The sequence below is a fragment of the Peromyscus californicus genome, unplaced genomic scaffold, assembly GCF_007827085.1.
Source record: "Peromyscus californicus insignis strain IS unplaced genomic scaffold, ASM782708v3 Scaffold_13__1_contigs__length_99412109, whole genome shotgun sequence".
Lineage (NCBI taxonomy): Eukaryota > Metazoa > Chordata > Mammalia > Rodentia > Cricetidae > Peromyscus > Peromyscus californicus.
This window is the reverse complement of record NW_026294424.1, coordinates 26,103,517-26,122,268: the sequence shown is the minus strand read 5'-3', so window position 1 is coordinate 26,122,268 and position 18,752 is coordinate 26,103,517. Positions and strand designations below refer to the sequence as shown.

At 47.7% G+C, this 18,752-nt stretch overlaps 1 protein-coding gene and 1 long non-coding RNA gene across 4 annotated transcripts in view; one reads left to right on the top strand and one right to left on the bottom strand.

Moving 5' to 3' along the window:
* Positions 1-2,521: 2,521 nt before the first annotated feature.
* Lgalsl (galectin like) lies at positions 2,522-11,192 on the bottom strand. Of its 2 annotated transcripts, none has more exons than XM_052734739.1 (5): positions 10,483-11,192; positions 9,241-9,312; positions 9,003-9,091; positions 8,257-8,434; positions 2,522-5,488 (listed from the first exon to the last, which is right to left on the bottom strand). In XM_052734739.1, exons 1-5 carry the CDS (start codon positions 10,492-10,494, stop codon positions 5,345-5,347), a joined length of 495 nt encoding a protein of 164 aa, XP_052590699.1. In that variant the 5' UTR covers positions 10,495-11,192; the 3' UTR covers positions 2,522-5,344. The 2 variants fall into 2 exon arrangements, with proteins under 2 accessions (XP_052590699.1, XP_052590698.1); XM_052734738.1 differs by lacking the exon at positions 10,483-11,192 and adding an exon at positions 9,954-10,066.
* Positions 10,117-18,752, top strand: part of LOC128108319 (uncharacterized) — a 32,627-nt gene continuing 23,991 nt past the window's right edge. For both annotated transcript variants that reach the window (XR_008217426.1, XR_008217425.1), the window contains exon 1: positions 10,117-10,377. This is a non-coding gene — a long non-coding RNA (uncharacterized LOC128108319). The remainder of the gene's footprint in view (positions 10,378-18,752) is intronic.

The following is an 18,752-nucleotide window of genomic DNA, read 5'->3' as shown; positions in this document are numbered from 1 at the left end:
AGCTCAGAACAGCTGTTGAGGTAAGCGCTGATCACTTGCTTCTGATGTTTTAGAATTAAGACCATCTGGGTGCTGTGGCCTGGGCAGCAGGGTGGAGAGAGAAGACAGGAGGAGACACTGGCAGACAGGGAGGGCAGGGTTATTAGCCAATGTTTGCCATCAGTCTAGCTCCTGAAAGCTTGGATGGCCTCAAAGGTCCCAAACCCGCACATCATGCCCAAGGCTTGTGGCTGGCTTGCTAGTTCCCAGGGCCTATTATTTAGAGACCGTCTGTGTGACCCTATCAAACAACAGCGCCTCCTTCCCAGGCTTGCTCACCTGGCCACTGTCTCCTTCTGGGCAGTGGAAGGGTGTATCAAAGCAACAGTGGTTATTTCTTCTCTTGCTGTCTAGGTTGGTATTGCTTCGGCATCTCAGACACACCCATTTTAATTAATTATGAAGTATGTTTTGCAAGGCACTTTTCTGCTTTATACGGGATACTTTTTTTTTTTAAAGGAAAAATCATTGTGAAATTGCATGGTGATTAAGACAGAAGCAGCTGGAGGCAGTCTCGGAGTAGTGTGCGCTCAGGTGCATTTTCTTACAAAGACTTTGAATTGATTCCCAGGTCCCATGAAAAGCTTGGGCCTCTGCTCTTAGCTTCTCAGGTTGCAAGGCACCATGCAGTGGCCTTATTGAACATCCGGGCCTCACAGTGAAAAGCTGAAACTCTGAAGATGATGAGCCTTTCCCAGGCTCTCTCAATCTTTCAAGGGTGTGCACTATTTAAAATGGATGCCGGAGTGAACCCAGGTCCTCACCCAACCCAAACAAGGAAGGCTTTTACAGGAAGGACAGCTTTTTCGGGGAAGGCAGATTTCCTTTTACTACAGTGCATTTTCGATGAAGAGGCAGGGTGGGGATGGGAGGTTAGAGCAAGGCATGGATGCCCATGGCAGAGCTGACAGCAGGGAGCCCATTGAAAAGCAGCCCACCGGGACTGCACATCAGAACTCAAGGCCAACAGTGATTCCGAGACTGTCTGGGCTCTTCTGAAGAGCTGCTTCATCTGGGACGTAAGACCACCCACATGTACGATGCTGTTCTTGAAATACAAGCTCCTGGGCAGTACCAGACCCACAGATGTAATCTCCTGGAGGTGAGGACAGATGTCCCAGGTGACTAAGTACATGGAAATTTCAAACCACCTGGGTCTTTTTACTCACTGAAGGCTCTCAGAGTCTAGAACAGCAATTGACCCAGTCCAACAAACACCTGTTGAATGAATGACAGCCCTAAGTGGTGGGAGCCTTTAGAGGCTCTAATTACTGATCTCTGTCAGACCATCTAATTTAGCACGCTGTCACAAAACTGGTAAAATGTCCTATCCCCCAAGGACATTTCTAGACTGGCGGGGAGTGGGGCGGGGTGGGGGAGGGGCAGGGGACTCGCCTCCATCTCTGTGGCAGCCTCAGCAAGCTGTCTCTCACCTTAGCCGCCCTTAGTCGCTCTCTCCTTGCCAAAGTCAGGACAGAGCAAGCAGCAAACCTCACAGTTCCGTCCTCTGAAAAAGTGAAGGAAGGGATCTGCTAATTTAGGAGTAAGACCCCAAGTTCAGCATGTGAGCCTCTATTGGTAACTGAAGCTGGACATACTTCTTTAAGCTTTCCAGTTTTGCTCCAAGGCTGAATCCTTCCTTAATCATTCAAATCCCAGGACAGAACACAAAAGAAAACACCTTCTGTTTCAAAGATATATTAAAGACCCATTGTCTCTTCACTCGGCATACTGCAGCCAAAGAACTTGAGGTTAGGCTGAGATGCTGAGGCAGGAGGACTGCCATTTAAAAAATGATAGCTTGGACTACATAGCAACACCTGATTTCGGGGGCGGGTGGAAAGAAAGAGAGGGGAGGGAGATCCAGCACATCCTAAGGGAGAGTGGATTAAAAAAAAATATACTACTGTAGAGTATACAGAGTGGAATACTGTTCAGCAATGTAAGGGGAAAACAGTTGAAACAGTATCAATGTAGCCCGAACACATCATGCAAATTCAAAGAAGCCAACTTTAAAACATCATGGGTTGAATGGTGTGTGACTTTGTCATTTACAGTATTACAGAAAATACAAAGCTACAGCAAGGGAGAAGATCAATGGCTGCCTGACCCAAGTTAGAAATCGGAGACAGATGTAAACATAAGGGAACCTGGGGGATGAAAACAATGAATCTGCATTGATTAAATAGTTACATACTAAATCTATGTGTGCATTCAACTTCATAGAACTGTGTGCCAAACAGTAGGGTCAATGCATGCAGAATGTCATTATGTTTTATATTTTATTAAAACAGAACCCAGACATCCATGCAAAAGCTCCTTAGGTCTCTGAGACATTTTCTTTGCCTTTATCAACAAGGGAAACTCATGTACAGGTGGCCTTATAGTATGTGAGATAGAGGGGTCACTGTTAAGCACATGGTCTATGATAAGTACCTTATATCTCGGGCCAAGTGCAACATGTAATAACCCAGACGCTATCTTGTAGAAAATTCCTTTATTATAGTGCAAATAACTTCCAGCAGTGACATAATGTAACAACACATTTAACACTTTACACCACGCAGTAAATAAGAAAGTGTTTCTTTGAAAATATGTCATCCTAGGAACATTATCTTTACATTAATGCCAGAAAATGCCAAGGCTGTTTTCTCAAGGCAATAGGGCTCAATCCTGTTTTGGATATTTTCTCTTAATGCACATGGATTTGCCATTTAGTGCATTGACAATTCTAAGAGTGATCTCTTAGGGGGTTTTAGAGAAGTTGGCAAGATTTGAAACCGGGCTTCAAAATTTAAAAAAATATTAATTTTAAGACAATTCTGGGACAGCCCAGAAAGTAGAAGTCACTTCTATTACCTTGATAGACACATTTACTCCAATTTTGCTGCAGATTGTCTAAAGGCTGCTTATTTCCCCAGAGCCTGACTGTTATCCCTTGGTTTTGGTTATTGCGGAACTAGGGCTCTGGGTGGATATAACTCCTTATGTATGCAAATACTTTCCCGTGAAGCTTCAAATTGCACTTTCCATCCTGAAATTCCCACATTAGACCTCTCAGGCTGAGGAGGGTGTGAATGTGTCCTCATTTCTAGCTAGCCATTAAGACAGTGGGATGTGTTCCCTATTTATTTAGCTAGTCCAAAATGAACCCATCACATTACTTAGAGGAGTCCCAGGAGGCCGGTCAGAGGACCCTGCTGACCTGTAGGGTGATGGTTTAACACTGTTTTCCATACCAAGAAGTCTGAGATCGGCTGCTAACGAGTGAAAAGTCACTTCTGATCTCTTACACTCCCCATTCCCCTGGCTTGTCAATCACCCGCCTGGCCACTCAGAAGAGCCCTCTGGGGGCAGGGGTGCTCACTACATGAGTAGAATCCAAGCTCATACAAATATATTTCAGGGTGCTTTCTAAGTCTTTTGACAAACACTCCTCAAAAGTGGCTTTTCAAACCATGAGAAATTGATTACAGGCTTAAAAAGTACCTGGAGCTATGAAACAGCTCTCAGGGCTGACTGTGGCTGAGAAGCCAGCGGGTTCCTAAAGCTTCGGAAGATGCAGCTGGTGTCGGTGGACAAGTCTTTGTATATAACACCATAGAACTGTGCTAAACAGTTTTAAAGTTGAGAAGGCTCCAAATATATCCCCTATAAAAAGTTCATTATTTGAGTTTGCTTCATTTATCTTAGACTTTGGTTCTGAAACACTGTCTACATTCTTGACACATGAAGAAGACATGGCCGCTTCAGTGCCTCTGCATGTTGTGTAAAAAACCTTAAAAGCAAAGCAGGATGAGGGGATGCCCTAATAAGACACGTACACTGGACAAACAAAACCTAAACTATATATAAACACACCTCCAACCAGCACCCCTTTCTTCTCCCACAACTGGCCAAAGCAATGCCAAGGGCCCTTCTCTCCGGGACCAATGCAGCGTGTGAAACACACTCCTGTGACCCCAACCATCCTGACCCTTGCAGATACATCAATAACCTGCAGCCTCCCCTCCAGACAGCTTCTATCTGATCAGCTCTGCAAGGGCAGGGAAACATGAACGCTATCGGCGGGAATCAAAGACCTGAAACCCTGAGACTTAATCTCTCAGATGACCTCACTGGATCCCACCTTATCATACTTCCTGCAAAACCACACAGAGGCAAGGCAGTACCGTCTGCTCAGAAGCTCCAAAGGCATTGCTTTAGGGATACTGGGGAGGGTCTCAGAGAAAAATTATACAATGAGCTAACAGCCTAAGTTGATATAAATTATTTCCCAGTCAGTAATTTGGGGCAATTTGCTTCTGCTTTACACTGTGTGCTGGAATCATTTTCTTAGGACACTATTAAAAACCGATATAATCGTTATTTTAAAAGTTGTCTATGCAATCACTTCTTATACGCTTTCCATTAATTTAATAACAACTTAACGAGCTATCATTTGAGTCTAGGGAGTAGTTAGCCTTACGGAAGGAAGCCCACACCGCGCTAATCCACAGGAAGGAGAAGAAGCAATGCAAACAGAAGTTCACATCATCGACAAAAACTTGAGTTTCGCCGAAATGTTGCAAATCTTCCCCAAAAGCACTTACAGCAATTTATGTTAAGAAGCCAAAGTTGAGGGGAGTGGAGAATATACTCAAATTCTTTAAGGTATAGATCCACTTGTTTTATGCTTGGAATACATAATTTCCCCCTCAGACCTAAGTTCATAATCTGTAGACATTGCTCATTCTCTAATACATTGATACATACACTGAATATAAATAAATAACCGAGGAAGCTTAAAAAGCCAAGTTAACATGATGCTGTCCTAAAAAAAAACCCGAAACAAAACAAAAACAAAACAACCCCCAAGAAAACATAAAAAACCAAACCTTGCACAATCTACATTCTATGTAAATACCCTGACTAAAATGTTGGTTGTGCTACGCAAGTCCACTTTAGTGCAGAGATGCATCGATTTGATGTACCGTTGTTGTTTTTAAGGTCGTTAGCACTTCTGTTTCTAAATATCATCTTGCTCTGAAATGATGAATAATTGCTACCAAATCACAAATCATCACAAATCCATTTTAGTTTAGTCTGAATAAAATCCAGCATAAATGTATTACTTTGTTCTGGGCATAATGGCTCGGCGTCTTTCTTGCGAGCTTTCTTCCTCTGGGCAAGGCGCAGATGAAGTTGTCATTCTGGACTTTTTGTTTTCTTTTTGAGTCTCCAGATCTTGCTAGGACACTACTTCTTTCAGACAGTCATGTAGTTGTGGCACCTGATCATATGTGAAATAGAAGCGCTTTAACCATCAGCCAAGCTTGGTGATCTGGAGGTCCCCATTGATCTTTATGGTATCAATGGCAGATAATGTTTGAATGCGATGGTAAAAATCAAAAAGTTGGTGTCCATCCACAAACACTCTAAAACGTGGGTGCTCGCAAAGAATCTCCACCTAGAAGAAACAAAGTAACAATTTAATGCACAATTTTGGATGAATCCTGCTGGAGGGAGGGAAAAACCCCAACAATAAACGCACACTTCATTGTTGAGAAGAAAAGCAATACCCCCAGCGAATCTTAAATATCACAAGGTGCAGAAGCTAGTTAAGAGTCTGGACTGCTGGGTTCCACATCCTCCAACTGTCACCTCACCAAGTCCAGGGCACAGGCTAAAAGTCTGCATTCTCTCCAGAGCCCAGGAAGGGATGAGGTGCTTTTGGAGCAAGGAACCCACTTTGAGAAGCACTGCTCTGTATCAGTGAAAGGTTTTCAGCGGGAGGCTGTGACAGCCCTTCTGAGCTCCACGCAGAGGTACAAAGGGGCACAGGTCTGCTACTCTAACACGATGCCCTCACGTCCCTTGCTGAACAATTCCATCCCACCTACAGGAGAGCCGCTCCTGAGGCCTGAATGGTCCATTAGCAGCATCTAAGAATAGTCTAGACAAACATGGTAACTGCTAGGAGAGAGGATTACACAGTAATTACCACTGGACAAGAATGTGTAATTAACCAGGCTTTGTTAAGACAAACAAACACTGAGTCCACATGGGAAACCCTTTCCCATAATTCACCACAGAGGTTTCTTTTTCTTTCTTTGAGCCGGGGTTTCTCTGTGTAGCCCTGGCTGTCCTGGAACTTGCTCTGTAGACCAGGCTGGGCTTGGCCTGCCTCTGTCTCCGTGCTGGGACTAAAGGCGTGGACCAACACCACCACCACCATCACCATCACCACCACCACCACCACCACCACCACCACCACCACCACCACCACCTGGCCACCACAGAGTTTAATACTTGGCTGTGCTATGATGCTTTTAGAAAAACACTGGCAATCACCATGTAGGAGACTCGACATGTGGTATTAGTCACATTTACTTCATATTACTGTTTAAATTATATCACCAGGAAGTTCTATTTCATTCCATTTTTTTTTGTTGTTGGGAAGCACTGTCTTCCTCCTAGTCAGAAGCTCACAATCACGAATTAGGTGTGCAGATTTACTATCTGAGATAGCTCAGCTGGCAGAGCACTCTGCCTTGCAAGCAAGAGGACCCACATTTAATTCTCTCCCCCCTCATACTCTGCCTTGCAAGCAAGAGGACCCACATTTAACTCTCTCCCACCTCATACTCTGCCTTGCAAGCAAGAGGACCCACATTTAATTCTCTCCCCCCTCATACTCCCCCAAAAATGTCAGGCCCCAAATGTGTCTGTTATATCAGTGGTGGAGAGGCAGAGACACAGGGATACTTGGGTTCACTGGCCAGCCAGTTTAGCCCAACTGATGAGATCTAGGACAGTGAAAATCCCTGTCTCAAAGGAGATGGAGGATGGTGTCCGAAGGATGATTCCTGAATTGGCCTCCAGCCTTCAAGCACACACATGTGCACTCACACACGGACATGGATACACACACACACAGCTTACCACTTAAGAAACCGGTATAGCAAGAGCTGCCTACGAGCGCTTACCATTCTAAAGGGGGACTGAGGTAAAGGGTAACTTCCTAGATTATGATTGCAAGGGGAACAATCTCATTTCTATCACTGACGTAAAAAAGTTATGGCTTTTTATTTTGCCTTAGACTCTAAGGAAAGAGAAAGAGTCCGGAGGCCTTGAGAAGCTCCACATGAAGACCAAGGCATTAAGAGCAGTTTTGTTTGCTCTGGCTTACTGCAGCACTGAGCCTTTAACCAAGCTGCCGTTATTGTGAAGTGCGGTCATGGAGCATCATCAGGCCCGACAGCAAGCCCTTTTATATGACCGACCAGAACCTCTTACATGGCAGTGCCCTGCAGAGGAATGCATTGCTACTGCTGCCCGATGAGATGGCACGTTTGGGCTGTGTTTCCTGCCTGCTAGACAGCAGGAGCAAACCTCTAATATCCAACCAAGCCCAAGGGAAGAAGTTTGTCAGCCACACAGCTTGTGACCATGAAACAGACAGGCTTAATTAACCCACAGGGGAAAATAAATACACAAATATGGACTCATTAGCAAAGGGAATGAGAGAAGATGAAATAATAATCACTAAATTGTTTTAAACCCAAAACTAGTAAGGTTTTGAGCTACTCAAAGGCTGAGAAACACGAAAATTCTGGATACTTATTAATATTTAATAATGAATCAGACACTTGAGGGTGGGTTTTCACTAGGTGCCTAACACTATGCTGGGAATTACACAGAAAATTATTGACTAAGTACTCCCAGCTTGGCCTGATGGTACAGGTCTATAATGCCAGCTACTCTGCAAACTGAGCCAGGAGGATTAGAAATTCAAGGCCGGCCTGGGCAATTTAGTGAGAACTTGTTTTAAAATAGAAACAAAAAAGAGGGCTTCGATCGTAGCTAGCTAGGCGGTAGACCTTACCTAATGTGCACAAGGCCTTGAGTTCCATCCCCACTACCGCCCCCAAAGTAAACAAATAAATAATTAATACCTCCGTATCGGCTAAGTAGAATTGTGGTTAAGGATTTAGCAATTAGGTATGTACACAGGCATCCATTAACTAAACACATGGGCTGACCAGAATCAAGAGCTACTGTGCAAGTACTAAGGCCTATCAGCAAGCAGATCTCTTTTGTTTTTTATTCTTTTCTCACAGCGGGCTGACAAGTTTCCTGGACACCAAGAAATTCTTAAAGAGCTCTTGGCACACAGTAGATAAGGAGTCCGCAGCAGCCCTGCCAACCCTGCGCTCAGGCACTCGAGGTACCTACCCTGAACGGCTGGTCCGGGATGAATGGGAAGTACGGGATTGCCGACTGCTCTTCACCCCTTTCTCCGGAGATACAAGAGTTTCTGAGGAGCTGCCGGTCTGTGAACACAGCTTTGAGTTCGATTGCCACATCGGCAGGAGGATCTTCCGAGTCACCACAGGTCAAGCTGATGGCAAAGCTAAAAAGAAGGTGTCACTTAGCTGGAGTTAGATGTAACATTTAATTTGACCCAGTTCCTCCCCGTGTGGGTTCGTCTGCTTGTAATGGGCTGCTACTGTTTACACAGAGTTTAAACACCGAGAAGATTACACTCAAGCCAATAGATTTTGTTACCTAAAGCAGGCTCTGGTGAAAATGTTACTGTAACTGAAAATAATTGCAGCTGAAGACTTCAGATGCCCCAGGCCACCCATGCCTTAATCCATTTCGGAATTCTCAAAAACAGCTCCAGAAGCTGACAAGGGAAATATCTTGTAAAGTTTGGTTCTTATTTATTCTAATGGCTTTTACGATGTTTCAAAACCATAAAAAAAGAAAATGAAGTTTTTTGGCCTCCTCATGGGTCAAAGAGAAACTGTAGACCTATTTTTGTCGTTGCTGATATAAATAGCTATCTAGAGAGATGATGGCTAGGATTCATACACATTCTTTTCATGGGAACATGGTACTTTCTTGGCACTCCTAAGTAGCAACCCTGAAGAGGAGGAGGCAGCCATAGCTCAGCAACTGCAGGGCTCTGTCCTTACCTTTCTGGGTTGAGGTCTACGATGCCCATCACTAATACCTTCTTGCCTGGTCGCATGCCACCCTTAATGTGCCCACAAAATGGAACTATCTGCAAAGGAGGAGGGGACAAACAGGAAGTTTACGGCTGTTAGCGAAGAGCCAAGCCCTCGGCCCTGAGGACCTGACCCACCAGAAAGCAAGAAAATTGCAACAGAAAGCAAGGGATCAACGGTAGAGACACTGAGCACATTGATTTACCAGTCGTGGGAAGTACACGTCGGCTTGAACTGGAGAACCCAGGGAGTTGTTTAAGTGCCCATCATCAAGTTTCTAAAAATAGAAGCACACAGATTGGCTTTCCACAGATCCTTGTTTATTAGGGAGTGAATGGAAGGGCGAGGAATCAACACAAATCTGTCGGAGTCCAGCAGCCCTCCACAGACACACAGGCAGCGTCTGCACAGGATGCCTCTTTATAGCTCATTAAATAACCGCGAAACAAAACCCGGCCTTTCCACCCGGTCTAAGCCTCTGATGATGATCCCCAGCCTCTCAGACCGGATCAAATTCAAGGTCGCGGCCCACCGGGCAGCAAAGCCCGTGGAGGTGGGCTGCAGGCCCCTCTCCAGGCACGAATGCTCTTGGAACCTCTGGCCCCCAGGCCTGTCCTCCGGGACGTGGCTGGCGAGCAGCGACGGCGCGCCGCTCCTCTCGGGAGCCCCGGGGCGCGGGGCCGTCCCCAAGGGGGGAAATCCCCGGCCGCCGGGGCCGCGGCCCGACACGAACCCACGTGCACGCACACGCGCCCGGCGCGCACCTGGCCGGCGCCCTCCTGCCCCGCGCCCCCGGGGCCCGGAGCTCCCACCCCGCGGCGGCTGACAGCTACCGCGCCGCCCGCAGCGCCGCCGGCCCGCAGCCCTCGGCCCCGGGCCCGCCGAGCTCCCCTCCTCGCGGGCGGCCGCTGCACTCACCACCACGGCGTCGCTGTCGGCCACCGACCCCGCCATGTTCCTGCAGCGAGCGCCGGGGACGCGGCGGCGGCGGCAGCGGCGGCGGGCGCGGGTCCGAGCCGGGCGCGCGCTCACACGGGCGCGCGCGCACGCCCCGGGCTGGCGCGGCCGCAGGCCCGGGAGGGGGAGGGGAGGGGAGGCGGGCGGCGCGGAGGTCGCGGCGGCGGCGGCGGCGGCGGCGGAGGCGGAGGGAGGACGGTGGCGAGGGCCGCAGTGCGTCGGCCCGGGGTGGCATTTAAAGGCGGCAGAGCCCGGCTCGGGAACCGGGGACCGGGAACAGGGCGGGGACGCGGCCCGGGCGCCGCGGCTTGCTCAGCGTGCCCTGCCCCACGGCCATTGGACCGTGGCTGGAGGCCGGGGAGGGCGGTGGCTCGTCGGCGGGAAGGTGGGTGGGGCCGGGGAAGGGGGGCGGGGCGGGAGGGCCCAGGTGGGCCAGGTGACAGGTGTGGGGACACTCCTGCCCCTCCTGGCCGGCAGCCTAATCGCTCACCTCCTTCCGCATCCTGGGGGGCCAGGGTCGGGGGAACGGTGGGGAGCCTGGGCCAGAGAAGATGGGGGACCCCGAAGCGGGAGGCCCGGCGTGGCTTCTTTCAGAGAATTGCAGCCGCGTGGGAGGAGAGGTTGGCTTCACTGTAGGGAGGAGAAAGAGAACGCAGGGTCCAAGGCTTGCAGGAGATAGTTGACCCTAAAGAAAGAGGCGGCGGGACTCCAGGGAGGGAGTTTGCGGAACACCGAACACCGAGCAAGGCTCCTTCCCGGGGAAGCGCAGGCCCTGTCGCGTCCTAGAAGCTTTCTTGGGCAGGTGCCTGGCCAGATCGCAAATTCATCTGGACACGGCCTCTGTCCTGAGCTAGTTTACTTCACTTGCTTAGTTTGGGGTAACGAGCGCCTCACAGAAAACCCCCCGACATTCTTTGTGGAATACTTCCCAGGGCATACACTTCTCTTCCACTCTAAGGCTCGGACTCCTCTATGGGAGCTCCACACTAGCATTATTATGTAACTTCTCAGATAAGGCTGCATCAGCGTGCCCTCTGTTAGGTGACATCCTTGGCTTACCCTGTGCACTGGGTGAGTCGCCACACTAATAAGCAAGGGGCTTCGGTAAGTTGCTACAGTCCCAAAGGGGCCCTTCGTGGGGCCTGGCATCTCTGCGCTTTTGTATTTCAGTTTTACCGTATGGACCAGCGTTAATCATGGTAATCTCCGTGGTGCGGGGGAATTACCCGAGCATGCCTGGAATCCAGAGAGTCTTTGTGGAAATGGGCCTCAGAATTAGAGGCCGAAGTGAGGTGTCATTGTGCTTCCTATTTTGCTCTTGTTTACTAGCCTGAGCTTAAAAAAAAATCACACCTATTATTCTAAGATATTGGGCAATTATAGGAAACTTGATATTTTAAAGTCATGCTTTGATTATCTGAATTTCTAAGACTCTAGTATAGGGAAAATCCCTAAAGTAATTATTTGCCATTAGCTAAGAGTGCAATAATCAAGGGGATTATAAAGGGCAGTGTCCTGAGTTCAAATTCTGCCACTTACTACTGATAGTAGCATGCTTTAATTTCTTCATTAGAGATGATGATGATGATAACTATGATGATGCCTATCTTGAATTACTCTGCAGATTAGTAAACTGGTTCACACACCTTCCCAAGAAGAGCACCTCACACGTTCTAAAGCACTTGAGTGCCTGCTGTTGACCAGGAATTGAGGAGCAGCAGGGACATTGTTGAGATTACATTCTAGTGAGGAAAGGCAGGCGAAAATATGCAATTATGCAGGTAGTAAAGATTCTGGAGAAAAATAAGGCAGGGAGGGAGAGAGTGTAGGAGGGGGCTGTCTAAGTAGGGTAGTCTGGTAAAGTGATGTTGAGAAGAACTCTGAAGGAAGGAGGGAGGGTGGGAGGGAGGGCGGGACCTCCAGGGGAAGAGGTTGCTGGCAGCAGGAACTGTAAAGATAGAGCCCCAAGGTGGGACCTTGGGGCATTGCTGGACTGGTGGTGCAGAAGTGAGTGCTAAGGTCTTTTACTCCAAGGAAATGGGAAGACCCTGGAAATTTCTGAGCAAGGGAGAGGAAGCTTGTTTTGGGGGGTTTGGGGAGCAAACCCAGGACCTTGCATGTGCAGGGCAGGCATACTGCTGCTGAGTCACATACTGGATCTGCATCCCTCAGCTGATGTGACAAGGGCCTCAGAGAACAGGCAACAGGTCATGAGAGGAGGCAGGCAGGAGTGAGAGGCTCCTGCCTGGCCCAGATGAGAGGAATGGCAGTTTAGAACCCAGGGCAGGGGCCCTCCAGGGGACCTAGCAGTTCCCGCCACAAAGCTCTGACAGTTTGTCACTAAGCTTCCTTAGGGCTTAGAAGCTTCTAGTTCTGAAAGGCTGTGTGAGGGGTACCAACCACACCAGTGGGGTTAAGTGTGGTGCTGCTGCTAAATAAACCTCATGATACGTGGCTTTTCAGAGTGAAGAATAACCCTTAGGTTTGTTTGTGAGTGGAGTTTAAGATATTGGGTTGCTGAAGATGGGTTTCTTACATCCTAGGGGTATAAAGAATTAGCAAGCCGGGGCGGTGGTGGCACACGCCTTTGATCCCAGCACTAAGGAGGCAGAGCCAAGCAGATCTCTGTGAGTTCGAGGCCAGCCTGGTCTACAGAGTGAGATCCAGGACAGGCACCAAAACAACACAGAAAAAACCTGTCTCAAAAAAAAAAAAAAAAAAAAAAAAAGAATTAGCAAGGTGCAGAACAGCTTGGCCTGTGTCAACATGATAAATTGCCTTTTATTAAAACAAAACAAACAAAAAAAAGCTTGATTCTTCTCAGTCAATCTAAATGGTTAATTTTACATAAGGGAGAAAGCCTAAAAGCTTGTCTTTGTAGCTAAAATCTAAGCAGGGTTGAACAACTTCCTACACAGGAAAGCTACTAGCGAATTAATGAACTAAAGCTTCCAAATTTTCCTGAGTTCCTAGAGTGAAAGACAGGCAAACATTTCACTATGCCTTGGTTATAGGCATTTATCTCCAAAAAAGATTAACCAAGAATATGATCTGATTATGAAATACAGCCAGAACTCACGATAAACAACATTTCTGCTAGGAACTTCTTTTTAGAAGCTCTCGGGAACTAAAAGTCTAAAGCAGCAGCAGTCAGACGTGATTGGTCTGGAAAAATATGCAAGTAGGACTTTGAAGATGGGCTTCTCAGATTAAAAACAGGAGCCCGCTTTCTTCGTCCCTTTTGATCCTGTAGGCTTGCCGTCTGTGCTTGCAGATTTCTGAGGGTTCGAGGACAGTGATGTCCGCCTGTACCCCAGCCAGCCCCTTATCAGTATTGCTGTAAGAAGTGGGACTCAAGAGCCAAGATTTGTAGACATTCCACCAAGTACCTCTAACAGATGGCCCCCCAGAGCCCCGTGGGGCAGGCCCGAGCTCAGAATGTCCCCGCCCTCTGTTCTATTCAGTATTGCCCGGTTAATTTCGATATGAACCTGGTATGCTTGCAGTGCCTGAATATTTATTAAAATGAAACCTCTCAAAGCATCTGCTGTGTTTGTTGTCCCATGACGTTGATTCCCTCAGACTCTGGGCTGGGAAGGGAGGCCACAGCCCACTCTGAGGAGCTGGGCCCTGCACAGTGCTGTAAGTTCACTCAGGCATTTAGTTGTTAATAATTGTTTTTGGTAAGCCAGTCCCTGCTCTTAGGACCAATATTCACAAAAGGCAACAAAGTACCCAAACTCAGCATTCTTTGATTTGCCTACTTAGGAGGAAGGCACATTTATCAAGCAACTTTTCTGGATTTCAGAACAGGATTACAGTTTTTAATTATTTTAGGAACTATAGCCTGGTTATCAAATAATTCTTTTAGACATACACAGAATTTTCTCATACCCAAACAATTAGGAGACAGCTGTAAAACTTGGCAGTCAACACTGGTTCTGAACATTTCATTAACTTCTGTTGTTTATGGGGAAGCTAGACCCAGCCTCCTGCATGTGTTTTAATTACAGGGCATGGAAAGGACTGATCTCAGAAAGTGCCCCCCCCCCCCGAAGATAGTTGTGACCCATTCCCTGGAAGAGTGCAGGGCTTCAAAGACTGTGCAGTCCCATGTCCCCTGTCTCCTTCTGGGTGGCTCCCTTCTGTGAACGGTAAGGAAAGCCTGGCAAATTGGAGGCAGAACCCAGCTTCCTGCCCCCAGAGCTGGCATTGTGAACGGAAGGTGTTTTGAGACTCCTCACGGCCAGTCTTGTGCCAGTTCCGAGAGTTCTTGCCTGCACCGGTGGCCTTCTCTCCAGCTCCCCTTCGGGTAGTTCCAGGAAACTGCTGATCTGAGACCAGAGCTCTCTCTGCTGGGTGTGCGACGGGTCTGTGAGGCTGGACCCCAAGCCCCGCTACACGCTCCTCATTGTTCTGGACACTTCTGTTTTCAGTTGTTGGTGCATAGCCCTCCCTTTCGTGGTTTCTGTGATTTTATTTTCTTGGTTGGTGGTATAAAGGGCTTTTTCATCTTGTAGTTTTGTGGGAACTTGCGTGGCTTGGGTTGGTGGAAGAGACACTGTTCCTCGGGGATTTAGCATCCCTGACCCATGAGAGGGAAGTCAGGAAGCATCTGCCCGGTGCTCAGGAGGAAACATCTAGGTGACACAGATTGCCAGCCTCCTTCAAAGCTGAGGATGGCTTCTACAAAGAACATGGAAGTTTAAACTTGATGTTCACATTTGAATGCTCGTGTGTTTTGCATGTTTAGGGATTCATTGAGCTAGGCTCTGCTGTGGTTGCTGTTTTGTTAATGTTTTACTTTCATAAAAAAGGCCAGGCATGGTAGTATGGTCTTTAATCCCAGCACTAGGGTGGCAGAGGCGGGCAGATCTCAGTGAGTTCAAAGCCCAGTCTGGTCTACGTAGTGAGCTCGCCAGGCAAGCCAAAGCTACGTAGTGAGACCACCCTCTGCCCCCAGCAAAACAACACCACCACAAAAATAAGGACCAGCCACATGCATATCTTCACTTAAAATGTTTAGCTCTGTGTGTCTCACGGACACCACTGTTGCCGTAATGTTAGGGCTAAGGACACACAAAATATGATTGAATAGTCTACCCACAATATACCCCTGTGACATATTTTCAGCTGGTTATCCTGAGAATTTACAGATAGGGGCAGCTCTGAAAAGGAATTTTCATCTATAAGGGAAGGAAAATTGTATTAATAATTACCTATATCAGGAAGAGGGATACCCTGAATGATTTTATGCCTGGAGAGGCCACAGAACCAGACAACCTTTATTCACGATGCATTTCCTGCCTACTTTCCCATAACATGTCATTACCTCCACCCCAAACCCCTGTTCTCCATAGCTCAGGGTGCTGTATGGGCTTCTGACATCTGCTCCCTCTCTGATTCTCTTATTTTTCTGAAACTCTCATGACTGTGCATAATTAAGTATAATTTCGCTCCTCTTAATCTGTCTTTTGTCAGTTTAATTCATAGGCTAGGAAAGAACTAGGAAGGCAAAGGAAATCCATCTTCCGTCCCTACATCTGTAGAATAGATTCCGCCTCCGCACACTGTTGCTTCCGTGTGGCAGTATTCAGAAGGAGTCTCCAAGCATCTTGCTGACATGCTGCCTGTAAGAAAAGGAGGCTCCAGTGCTTTGAATTCAGACACTAGTTTCAACATTCTTGACCAGGTAGCACACTCCCATTGAAGTCCAGCCCATCTTATGGTTTCAAACAGAGCTGTTCAAGTGATTGCCTCATAGCCTGAGTGCACTATGGAAGAACACGCTTTCTAGTATTTCTTTGTGGTACTCAGTATGAACACACCCTGTACTACTGAGCTGTTCCTGCAGCCTGAAAACATTTTGAATTAAGAATTTGGAACTGACAGTCTGCACTGATTATGCTTGTTACGTGTTGTTCATTTACAATGTTCGTAGCTCTGCTTTCTCCTGAACCTGAGAACTAGTTGGGACTCTATATGTTGAGGAGGCTTTGGACTGGGTACCACTTTTCAAGACTGCCTAGCGTAGAGATGGGATGGAGTAAAGGTAGGAGGGCATTGTCATCTTTTCTTAAAAGCTACCTCTCAGCCGGGCGGTGGTGGCGCACGCCTTTAATCCCAGCACTCGGGAGGCAGAGCCAGGCGGATCTCTGTGAGTTCGAGGCCAGCCTGGTCTCCAAAGCGAGTTCCAGGAAAGGCGCAAAGCTACACAGAGAAACCCTGTCTCGAAAAACCAAAAAAAAAAAAAAAAAAAAAAAAAGCTACCTCTCTATTATTACCAAGAAGAAATAAAAGTAACTTAGGGGGAGGAAGCAAAGTCACTGTGTGTATCTTCTTTTGAGATGAGCTCTTATGTGTAGCTCAGGCTGGCCCCAAATTATCATCCTTCCTGCCTCAGCCTCCTGTGTGCGAGGATTACAGATGTGTACAATCACTCTTAGCTTGATCCCAGAAAGTTTCTGCCAGGGAGAACCCCATCATGAGGAAAACAGCTACCTCATACTTCCTTTTAGGTGCTTATTAGAGGGGCAAGCTTCACGCTTCTCTGCCCCCTGCTTTCTCACTTTTCTTGGTTAGCAGGTGTCTTCTGGACGCCAGTCTGGAATCTTCTCACACACAGTTCTTCCCAGACAGTTCTGTCCCAGTCCCCGCACTTAATGTAAGATGGTATACTTCCCCTAGAATCCTATCTTCTCCCCTGCACCAGTTGGCCTATTTCGTTCCTGGCCCTGTGGACACTTCCCTGTTCCTTCCACTAGGGCTGGGCTACCTGTCCTAAGCAGCGTCTCCCTCCACACCTGACTTTAATAGCTAGATCTGGCAGGCAATTCTCACCTAGTCCGAAAGAGCAAGAAATGTTACACAAACGCATTCTGTTTATATATGACTCTTCCTTGGGATACAGAAATGCGTGCGTGCGTTCAGATGCCTCAAGAGGCCACATACTCATCTCTTTCTCTTTGGGTCATAATGCTATAGAAAAATATGTGTCACCTCCCCCCCTCCACCGACATCCTAGAGCTAGTAATTATTCTAGAGGAGTAACAGCTGCAGGGTGACACTGGCTGGTTTATAAGATTAGCTAACACTACAAATGGTATGCTGTAAATGAAAATGAGAGGGAATGAGCCTGTGGGAAGGCGGCACGGGCTGTGTTCCTAAGTGGTTTTTTCCTCGGGTCTAGTGTGGATTTTAATCTATAGTACTGCTCATTCTTAGTGTTCTAATAAAAGCTCATAAAACAGCTGTACGACCACCTAAAAGCCCAGAGTAATTATGCTACGGTGCTAAACTGGAGCATCACCCAGGAATCAGAAGTACCCACATCTTTTACTCTATTGTAACTTGGTTTCCTCCATCATGGGGGAACTTGCTTTTAGTCAGCATGACTTTTTGAAAGTAGAAGCTGTGTATCTGTCGGCTCCATTCAGGTCACATGGGGTTCTCTGACCCTCAGAAGGAAATTGGAATTCCTCTTCAGCTAGCCCCGGGCGCCTTACTCTCCCCTGCTGAGCACTGTCCAGCTAAAATGGCCTCTCTGGTATTCTTCCCAGGCATTCATTCTCCAGGGGCTTGACACTTGCCCTGATTTCTGTTTAGAATGTGCTGCCCCAGGCATTTTTTTTTCCTCTGGATTTCCATCTTTAAAATTTCTGCTCAAATGTCGTCTTTCCTGAGCCCCAGTCCGACTCCTCATCTCAGCAGTGCTGGTCTCCCTTCTGTGGTCTTGCTTGTTGTCTGCTGTAACCAACCTTCCGCTTCAGGGGGTCAAAACCTGGCAGGCAGGATGGCTGTGAGAACCCGACCTCGTGATCTCTTGTCCGAATGAATGAGCAGACAAATGAATTGCAGGACAATGCGTGACCACAGATGTGCAGACAGAAACCCAACCTCTCAGTGGTGAGGCCTCCAGACCCCTGTGTTGCAGCCCATCATCCACACCTTGGTCCACAGCCCAGGAGCTATTATTCTCTTTGGGTTGACTCTGCCCTGAAGGGTATTCCCATCCTGAGGAGGCTAATTCTAGACAGCCTATGGGCTTTTAACCTAAAATCATGTTAGACATTAGTAAAAATTGTTAAAATATTAAATTTATAATTTAATTTATGCCAGAGTATACTCCTGAGAGTGATGGAAAACTGAATTTGTGTGATCAAAAATAGGGAAGATAATGGCGAAAAGTCCTAAATCATGAGCCTAGCAATGTATATTAACAGCCGCATTGGTTAGCAGACCAGTATATCATCCTCATGACGGGCTGGGCCTCAGCTGATACCAAACTCGACCGTCCCCAGAGGATGCCCAGCGGAGGCGCTCCTCTCCAGATGGCTTCTCCGGTTCTGTCTGATGAGCACTTGCCCAGTGCGCCTGCTGCGCCTGCCAGGTGCTTCTCTAAATAGGCAACAAACAGCACCACAGGTTGGCTCCTCTGGAAACAGTGGTTGAAGCAGAGTTTGGATGTGGGGTGCTTATCAGGGATTAATACCTCTGAGGAGAAGGTAGAGAGCCAGGAGAAGCGAGCCTGTAACCTAGGCTCGGCAGCATCAGCCAAGCAGCCCAGGAGCTGGAGGCAAATCCTGCCTGTCAGGGGCCTGCCTTAGCCAGAACGGCCTACTCTACACACCCCTGGCTCCTAAAGCCCCGTTCTGAATCTGGGAACACCTGGGGATGTGGGGAGCTTGAGGGTTTGCCAACCATCCTCCTGGCAGCTGAGCAGCAAGCCCTTCCTTGAACAGAATTGGGCAGTGAATCTCT

Coding starts and splice junctions, on each gene's coding strand:
- Lgalsl (XM_052734738.1), bottom strand. CDS start 9,989: ATGGCGGGGTCGGTGGCCGACAGCGACGCCGTGGTG. Junction 9,092..9,240: donor ACGTGTACTTCCCACGACTG/GTAAATCAATGT, acceptor CCTCCTTTGCAG/ATAGTTCCATTTTGTGGGCA. Junction 5,489..8,256: donor TCCCGGACCAGCCGTTCAGG/GTAGGTACCTCG, acceptor TGTTTCTTCTAG/GTGGAGATTCTTTGCGAGCA.